Source organism: Syngnathus floridae, chromosome 14 (genome assembly GCF_059516105.1).
Source record: "Syngnathus floridae isolate MCC-2025c chromosome 14, RoL_Sflo_1.0, whole genome shotgun sequence".
NCBI classification, from domain to species: Eukaryota; Metazoa; Chordata; class Actinopteri; order Syngnathiformes; family Syngnathidae; genus Syngnathus; species Syngnathus floridae.
The window spans coordinates 9,016,917-9,025,379 of NC_142426.1; the positions used below are offsets into that span (position 1 = coordinate 9,016,917).

At 47.1% G+C, this 8,463-nt stretch overlaps 2 protein-coding genes and 1 long non-coding RNA gene across 4 annotated transcripts in view; 2 read left to right on the forward strand and 1 right to left on the reverse strand.

Annotated features, from left to right (window-relative positions):
* LOC148387586 (uncharacterized) overlaps window positions 1–7,981 on the reverse strand; it is a 32,257-nt gene extending 24,276 nt beyond the window's left edge. The window contains exons 1-2 of the long non-coding RNA XR_015862803.1: window positions 7,506–7,981; window positions 6,633–6,892 (exon numbers count right to left, since the gene is read on the reverse strand). This is a non-coding gene — a long non-coding RNA (uncharacterized LOC148387586). The remainder of the gene's footprint in view (window positions 1–6,632; window positions 6,893–7,505) is intronic.
* Window positions 23–3,312, forward strand: LOC148387593 (kelch-like protein 10). Its single transcript, XM_088397170.1, has 5 exons — window positions 23–290; window positions 382–865; window positions 1,452–2,063; window positions 2,514–2,663; window positions 2,804–3,312. Exons 1-5 carry the CDS (start codon window positions 154–156, stop codon window positions 3,161–3,163), a joined length of 1,743 nt encoding a protein of 580 aa, XP_088253296.1. The 5' UTR covers window positions 23–153; the 3' UTR covers window positions 3,164–3,312.
* Window positions 4,266–6,959, forward strand: LOC148387594 (kelch-like protein 10). 2 transcript variants are annotated; one of them, XM_088397204.1, is made up of 6 exons: window positions 4,266–4,510; window positions 4,601–4,888; window positions 4,976–5,084; window positions 5,369–5,980; window positions 6,197–6,346; window positions 6,554–6,959. In XM_088397204.1, the coding sequence occupies exons 1-6, from the start codon at window positions 4,365–4,367 to the stop codon at window positions 6,914–6,916; spliced, it is 1,668 nt and encodes a 555-aa protein (XP_088253330.1). In that variant the 5' UTR covers window positions 4,266–4,364; the 3' UTR covers window positions 6,917–6,959. The 2 variants fall into 2 exon arrangements, with proteins under 2 accessions (XP_088253330.1, XP_088253329.1); XM_088397203.1 differs by having other exon boundaries at window positions 4,601–5,084.
* Window positions 7,982–8,463: the final 482 nt, after the last annotated feature.

Genomic DNA, 8,463 nt, shown 5'->3' on the forward strand with positions numbered 1-8,463 from the left:
CAGAATCCCAGCATGATGCTATCTCCCATCGCCACCACCGCCCCATCTCTCCACTGCCCCCTCCCCCTACAATGTCTCTTCCATGAACCCCCGCCGCTCGGACCCCGGGGCCGACGCCCAGCCGCACTATGAAGACACTGCGACAGCTTCAAGATGAGTTCCGATGGTCCGTTGGCGTGTGGCCAACTGCAGCATCTCACCAAAGGCCTCAGCGATGCCATCATCGCTGTGGACAACACCGAGTTCCATATCCATAAAATCATCCTGTGCAACTGCAGTCCCTACTTTGGGTGAGTTGGCGGGAAACGTCGACGGACAAAGATGATGGACCTTTTCATTTCAAGTTGATCTTATTTGTGTGTGTGTCTCCTGGTTGTTCAGAGCCCTCTTTCTCCGCTGGTCCAACCCAGACCAGAGGGTGTATGTCATACGTGGTCTGACGGCCCGCTTAATGCAGCTCATTGTCGATTTTGCATACACCGGCACCGTGTCGGTAACAGAGGACAATGTGAAGGAGTTGTTGATCGCGGCCGATGAGTTCAATATGATTGCCATTGTTCAAATCTGCTGCGCATTTCTAACAGAGCAGCTCAGGCCTGAAAACTGCGTGGGCATCTGGCAGTTCACCAGGAACTATTACGTTCCACAGCTGCAGCTTGAGGCCTACCAGTACATCCTCTACCACTTTGAGGACGTGGCCACCTCGCACGAGCTACGCCGGCTCTCCGTGCAGGACCTGTGCGACATCCTGGACCGCGATGACCTCATTGTGAAGAAGGAGAACACTGTGTTCCAGGCCATCCTGCACTGGATCGCGCATGCGCCCCGCGAGCGAGGCAGGAACCTGGCCGTGCTGCTGGCTCGGGTGAGTGGCACTAACTCATTAAAGGGTATCAGAGACACCTTTTTGCTCTATTAACAAGAATTCGACAAGAATTGTTACCTAGCGGAAGAACACTTTGCCCCGGGGACAGGGTTTGAGTATCAATGGCTTCTAACCCTAAATTGAAATGCTGCTTGCAAACCCCGACCTTTGTTTTATTATCCTAATATTAAACTCTAACTTGCAACTTCAGAGCAAGGTTTGAAACACTAACTTGAAACCAATCAGACTACTAATCCCGATCTAGTTGAAGGAAGAAAGGGAACATGTTAAAGATCCATCTATCCATTTTCAACACCGCTTATCCTGTTCAGGGTCGCGCGGGGTGCTGGACATCGGGCTGAACTGGTCGGCTGCCAGTCGCAGGGCACCTATAGAGACGAGCAACCACTCACACCCACTAGGATTGTCACTAGCCCTAACACCGGCTAAAAACAAACTTAAAACCCTAATCATGCCGTCAAATATTCATTCAAAACTGTAGCCATGGCTAGAATGGTTTGATCAACTGGTTTAAAACTGAGTACTCACTTCACGTACATTGTCTTCTTGTCCGTCTATTGTGCAGGTCCGTCTGGCCCTGACCAGTGAGGAGTTCATCTCTGTCAACGTACTAACCAACCAACTGGTACAGAACAGCAGCAAGTGTCTAGACATGGTCGATTTCGCCACTCGAGTGATCCGTCACATGAAAGCCAATTCCGTGTCCGGGTTCTGCAACCTCGTGGCCCGTCCTCGCCTGCCTTCCGCCATCCTTCTGGCAATAGGTGGCTGGAGCGGAGTCAACCCAACGCAGTGCATCGAGGCGTACGACATCCACGCCAACAGTTGGGTCAGCCTTTTGGACGATATGGACCAACCGCGGGCGTACTGCGGTGCCGCCTTCCTCAACAATGCCATTTACTGTTTGGGCGGCTTTGACGGCACAGAACACTACAACACAGTCAGCCGCTTTGACCTGAACACTCGTACTTGGCAGGAAGTGGCACCCATGCACTTCCGCCGTTGCTACGTGAGCGTCACCGTCCTAAATGGATGCATTTACGCAATAGGAGGCCACGATGGACGTGTAAGACTAAAGACGGCTGAGTACTACACACCTGAGACCAATCAGTGGACTCTTATTGCCAGTATGCAAGAACAGAGGAGTGATGCCAGCTGCACCGCCCTCAATGACAAGGTAGGCAGAGGTGTTTTGTTTGTGGCTCTCAAACTGAGGTTCCCAGGGATCTGCTTCAGGGTAGGTGGGTAACCCAACCCTAACCAGAAAAGATGGGAATTTCTCTGTTTTGCTTCTAAACGGCCATTTTAAGTAGTCCTTCAGCAACAGACTGGAGTTCTCGTGGTGGTCATGGCTTGTGGTTGAATCATCGTATTGAGATTTGATGACTACACGTCGTGCCTCTAGGAATTGTTAAAAAAATTTAGCATTAAATGTAATCCTAACATCTATCACGAGTTGACCTTGAAAAGTCAAGATGTCTGCAATTTTGGTTCAAGGTAGCCATTTTATGGTTATTAACAGAGTGATTCTCAGTTGCTCACAATTTGAGTGTACAGATCAGGGCAGAGAAGTTGGGAAACTTCTATTTGAGTCAACTCACTAATGATCAGCCACATTTGGTTACAGGTTTACATTTGCGGTGGTTTTAACGGAAACGAGTCCTTGCAAACGGCGGAATATTACAGCCCAGAGACCAACCAGTGGATGGCCACGGCCCCCATGAGCTGTCGCCGCAGTGGCATAGGAGTCATCGGGCACCGCAGCCTCGTGTATGCTGTAAGTAGAAGGCTGATACCCACACTGATACCCACATAGGATGCTATCCACCCATCCATCATCTGAACCGCTTATCATATTAAATAGAGGAATTTGATTTATTCAAAACTTGGGGTTTAATCTTGCTTTTTTCCCCGAAGGTCGGAGGCTATGACGGTGACGACCGCCTAGCTAGTGCCGAGGCCTACGACCCAGAGGCGGACACCTGGATCACGCTGCCCCCCATGCAGTGCCCCCGCAGCAATTTTGGCATCGAAGTGGTGGAGGATTGTCTCTTTGTGGCAGGTGGCTACAACGGTGTCTCCACCACCAACCTGGTGGAGTACTACGATCTGAAACTCGGCATGTGGTCTGCAGCCAATGACATGGGCATCTCTCGAAGCGCTCTGAGCTGCTGCGTGATGTCCGGCTTGCCCAACATTGCCCAGTATACCATGCTTCGTAATGACCTGCCTTTGCTGTTCTTGGAGGACGATACAGTTGATATGGAAGATGTCTAAAAAAAAATACCGGTGTGACTTTGTGCTAACAGATTACTGGAAAATGTGAAATCATATCCACACGCTGATAGTTTTCCATTGAGTGTTTGCTTTTGACAATATTAAAACTCTAATAGTTTGGTGAAATAAATTATAGCATTTTGGAACAATTGGCTTATGACTGAATGGACAGTTAACTGAATTAGCAAAAGATTAGTCTTTGGCGTACAAATGTCAGTCAAGAACTTTGAGCATCGGGGAGGGCCAGGGGTTGATGTCTAAATGTTTTACACTTGTTTAATTCTGACCAGCATATATTATCAAACTTCCACTTCTCTCACACATGCTATTCTTACATTCAAACATTTTCGAGAATTTTAAGTGACGGGACATCCACTCAAATCTACACGTTTCAATTATTTTACCGAAATACTTTATATAACCGCAAGATTACAAAACTGACAAATTTGAACCAAAGACTGACAAGGGTATGCAGACAACAGGCAAACTGATTTATTGTAATTAAGTAACCAAACAATAAAAAGGAGTGAGAGATGTGAGCGAACCAGATAGGTCCAATCAAGAGGACTCTCCCCCGCCTGCCTACCCGCCGTGACAATTCAAAGCATCAGGTTGTTACCGTTCCAAAGTTTTAGACCTGGTGCAGTGGATTTAGAACTGGAATTGAGTTTGATTTCTAGCGCAAATTATCTGAGGATCATGTTCACCACCTCTTTTGGACTCTGGCATGAAAAACTACGCTACAGATAGAAACCTTTTAAACGTCTGGCGGTTGTTGGAGCTCAGGGACTTTCTCTGAGAAAAGACACGACTCGTTCGTGTGAAAAGGATCCAGATTCAGAGTGTTTCTTCATCCAGCAAGGCAAGTGAGTTCAAAGAAAGCAGGTGACTTTTGTGCCATATGAAATCCATGGTGTCATCTTCAATCAGCCCCAAATCCACTGGGATAGGCTCCGAGGAACTTAGTCTTTCTGCTCCTGTTCATGTGGAGTGTAAAAATGAACAGTGATGTTTTCTTTCAATCCAAAGTGCGGTTGCTTTAATGATGCCAATGATGTAACCACTGATGACGAGGAGGCTTTTGACATAGAAGGCCACCATGATGTAATCGGAGCACCCCCCCACCCTCGTGTTAATATTGCCCACTGACACTTGCTAGAAGAAGCCCTACAAAGTGTTCCGAGATGGCAAAACTATCAAGATGAGTTACGATGGTAAATATTCATACAGGTCTGTCGATGATGAACTACGTCTAACAAGGAAACTAAGCGATGCGGTCATCAGGGTTGACAATGCTGAATTTCATATCCACAAGATTATTTTTTGCAAGTGCAGTCAATACTTCAGGTGAGTTGATGATAAGCAAAACAAACAAGCAAATAAGAAGAATGTTTTCGAGAGGAAAAACTAATGATATTCATTCTACCAAATGTTCAGAGCCCTCTTTCTACGTTGGTCGGCTCCGGACCAGAGGGTCTACGTCATACATGGTCTGACGGCGCAGTTAATGCAACTATTTGTCGACTTTGCATACGCCGGCAAAGTGTCAGTGACAAAAAACAATGTCAAGGATTTGTTGCTGGCTGCAGACCGGTTCAACATAACCGGCATCGTCCAGACCTGCTGCGCATTTCTAACGGAACACCTCTCTCCAGAAAACTGTATTGGCATCTGGCAGTTCACAAGGAACTGCTACACCCCGGACCTGCAGCGAAACGCCTACCGGTATATCCTCTACCACTTTGAAGATGTTGCATGTTCAAACGAGTTGCAGCAACTCTCCGTACAGGACTTGTGTGACATTCTGGACAGGGATGACCTTATGGTGAAAACGGAGAATACTGTTTATGAAGCCATTTTGCACTGGATCGCACATGCACCTTGGGAGCGAGGTGAAAACATGGCGTTGCTGCTGGCCAAAGTAAGTCAAACAAGCACTTTGGAAACTGGACTTTGCAGTCCACAGTACACGATCTATAATGTTTGGGTTTAGGATTAGGCTGTAATCAAGAAATTGGTCAGTTAGTCTTAGAGTTACAGGTCATAGTAAGGGTAGGTGTGGGATTTGGTGTACGTTATAGGTCGGGGTGCTATTCGCAATCATTCTTTTTTGGGTTAGGTGTCAGACGACGTATGGCTGACCGAAGTTCATAGCCCCCCCCCCCCCCCATTGCTGCCAACCTGATTCTGCTTTCCACTGCGTAGGTCCGTCTCGCGTTGACAAGTGTGGAGTTCATTGCAATCAAGGTGCTGAACAATCAACTGATCCAGGACAGCAGGAAATGCCTGGACATAGTTGCCTTGGCCACCCGTGTCATGTGCCACATGACCACAAACTCGGTATGCGGCTACCGCAACTTGGTGGCCCGTCCCCGCCTGCCTTCCGCCATCCTGCTCGCTATCGGCGGCTTCAGCGGCCCCAACCCGACGCACCTCATCGAGGCGTACGACGTGCACGCCAACACGTGGGCCGACCTGGTCGATAACATGGAGCAACCGCACGCTTACTTCGGCACTGCCTTCCTGGGCAACTCTGTCTACTGTGTGGGTGGATTTGACGGCCGTAGGCACTACAACACTGTCAGGCGCTTTGATGTGAACACTCGCACCTGGCACCAGGTGGCACCCATGCATTTTCGCCGCTGCTCCGTGAGTGTCACGGTACTAAACGGGCGTGTGTACGCCATCGGTGGCGTGGATGGTCGTATAAGACTAAAAAATGCAGAGTACTACACGCCCGAGACCAACCAATGGACTCTTATCGCCAGTATGCATGAGCACAGAAGCGACGCCAGCTGCACCACCCTCAACAACAAGGTAGGTAATACTGAAGGCACACTGCAAAATCAAAAATCTAAGGTTCAGATTTTAGGTAAGACATGCTTGATCTTTGCTAGTTAATATAGTTCTTCATTTGAGAGCATTTCATATTTTTTTATTGTGATGGAATATTACTTATTAGGATTTGGATATAGATGTTTTTCTGTATTATTATGCCTTGAATTTAACAGCGATTTTGCATTTGGTTTTCAGGTTTACATTTGCGGTGGTTTTAATGGAAACGAGCCCTTACGAACAGCCGAGTATTACAACCCAGAGACCAACGCGTGGACCATGATTGTCCCAATGAACTGCTGTCGCAGTGGCACCGGAGTCATCGCGTATGCCAACCATGTTTATGCAGTAGGTGCAATACGCTGAGTTAGCGTGGTAAGGGTTTGGATCATCCATTTTAGGGTTAGTTGGGTCAATGTTAGTGTTAGCCTCATTGACAGGCTGGACAGGGGCGCTCGAGGACTGAACTTAGGTCAAAACAGACCAACATAGTTCCGATTGAAGGTCAAATTAGAGTATGATCTCTGATTTGTAACACTCCTCTCCCTCCTGAAGATCGGCGGTTTTGACGGCGACATGCGTCTGTGCAGCATGGAGGCATACGACCCCAACACGGATGCTTGGATGCTCTTACCTTCCATGCAGTGTGCACGCAGCAACTTTGGCATCCAGGTGGTAGAGGACCGCCTCTTCGTGGCCGGAGGCAACACGGGCGTGTCGGCCACCAACCTGGTGGAGTACTACGATGCCCACTCCGCCACCTGGTTCTCGGCTTGCGACATGGCCGTATCTCGAAGCGCGCTCAGTTGCTGCGTGGTGTCCGGCTTGGTCGACGTCGGCCATTTTGTCAAGCTGCGCAGCGAACTGCCTTGGCTTCAGTTGGAGGAAGTGGCCCTGGAAATGGAGAATGAGTTTTGAACAGTGAAAATATTGGAATAAAATAGTAGACCAGAGGAAATGACATGCATAATAATGGTGTATGTTAAGTTAGCGAGGATCTCTGCTTTCAACCCTTCTGCCTTTGTTTTGTCGATTTTAGTCACCTAAAACTTTTGACAGTTTTTCAAGAGAATGAAAAGATACAACAAATTTGATAGCAATGCTTTCTTTTTTTTTATAAAAGATTTACAATTTTTGGAATTCAGTCCAAACAAAAGGCGCACCTCGTTAAAAGCCCCCCCCCCTTCGGATTTCGAGAAAATTAAAGGCTTTTAAGTGCCCCTTATGGTGCGGAAAATAAGGTAATGTAAAATGATCAGACGAAACGTTTTGGTTTTAAACTAACCTAGGACAGTGGTCTCCAACCTTTTTTGCGCCACGAACCGGTTACGTGTCAGAAATATTTCCGCGGACCGCCTTTATATAAATAAATAATACATTTATATAAAGAAATACTACATTTATAATAAATATATAAATATGATGAAATAAAATGATGCCACTGGCATAAAAGCAAGTATAAACGACATTTTTTTTTACTTATTATTAGTTGTTTAATAAAACTCACCATTACGTTGAATTAGTGGGAGCACTGAGCTTGTTTCTCAGAAACAAGACGGTCCAGTCCAGGCGTAATCGGAGACAATGACACCCGAAGTGGTTAAGGTTTGTTTTTTAAAGCAGGATGCTTGGTCTCCATGTGCCGAAGCAGTTTTGAAGGCTTCATTGCCTCGTTAGCTAGCCTGTCGCCACATATTATGCTAGTGGGCTTGGCGCCTCAGAGTAACCTGTGGCGATCAATCCATAATTTAAGTAGGACTCCAGAAATTTTCTTTTAAATGCAGCTTTCCTTCTCTTAGAAGTCGTAGCCTCTTCTTCTTCCGTCACCTCATTGGGCTTTTTTCCCTTTCCAAACATCTGGTTCTCTCTCATTTTTGCTTGCTTCGCGGGCTCGACTGAAGTGACATATCACGTGACCAAAACGAGCGTCTTGACCTGAACCGACGGATGTAATTGGGAGAGAATCACCAATTTTATTTTATTTTAAATATTCTTCAAAATAAATTCTTACTCATTTTTGCTAGCTTTGCGGGCTCGACTGGGAAAACATGTAACGTGACCGGGACGAGCGTCTCGACCAACTTGCACTGCTTTATTTCCATTTCATCCCACAAGATGGCAGCAGACTCCCAAACTCAGGGAACATGGTGGGGGCGGCACGAAAGAGCGTGACATCACCTGCAGGGGAGGGGGAAGGTTCGTTTGAGGGGGGGCTCAGAGGGTGCGCGAAGGACAAACGTCTTGAATTGCATGATATCATTTTGTACTAATATGATAATATATCTTCGACCGTGTCAGGCATGAGAGGGGCCATAATCCGCCCGACGACCGCGTGAGATGAGGAGGAGGAAATAAAATCGGAGAAAAAAAGCGGGCAAGAGGAGAAGTGGAGCTGTGAAGGTTATTTTCCACATTACATCTCAGCCAAAAGGAGAAAGCAGAAACATCAGCGACGTGGCGCAAAG

Bases quoted from the DNA above. Each gene is read 5' to 3' on its own strand.
- LOC148387594 (XM_088397203.1), top strand. From the start codon at position 4,365: ATGAGTTACGATGGTAAATATTCATACAGGTCTGTCGATGATGAACTA. The intron at 4,511-4,600 runs GTGAGTTGATGA...CCAAATGTTCAG, and splicing joins AAGTGCAGTCAATACTTCAG to AGCCCTCTTTCTACGTTGGT. The intron at 5,085-5,368 runs GTAAGTCAAACA...TCCACTGCGTAG, and splicing joins TGGCGTTGCTGCTGGCCAAA to GTCCGTCTCGCGTTGACAAG.
- LOC148387593 (XM_088397170.1), top strand. From the start codon at position 154: ATGAGTTCCGATGGTCCGTTGGCGTGTGGCCAACTGCAGCATCTCACC. The intron at 866-1,451 runs GTGAGTGGCACT...TCTATTGTGCAG, and splicing joins TGGCCGTGCTGCTGGCTCGG to GTCCGTCTGGCCCTGACCAG. The intron at 2,664-2,803 runs GTAAGTAGAAGG...TTTTCCCCGAAG, and splicing joins ACCGCAGCCTCGTGTATGCT to GTCGGAGGCTATGACGGTGA.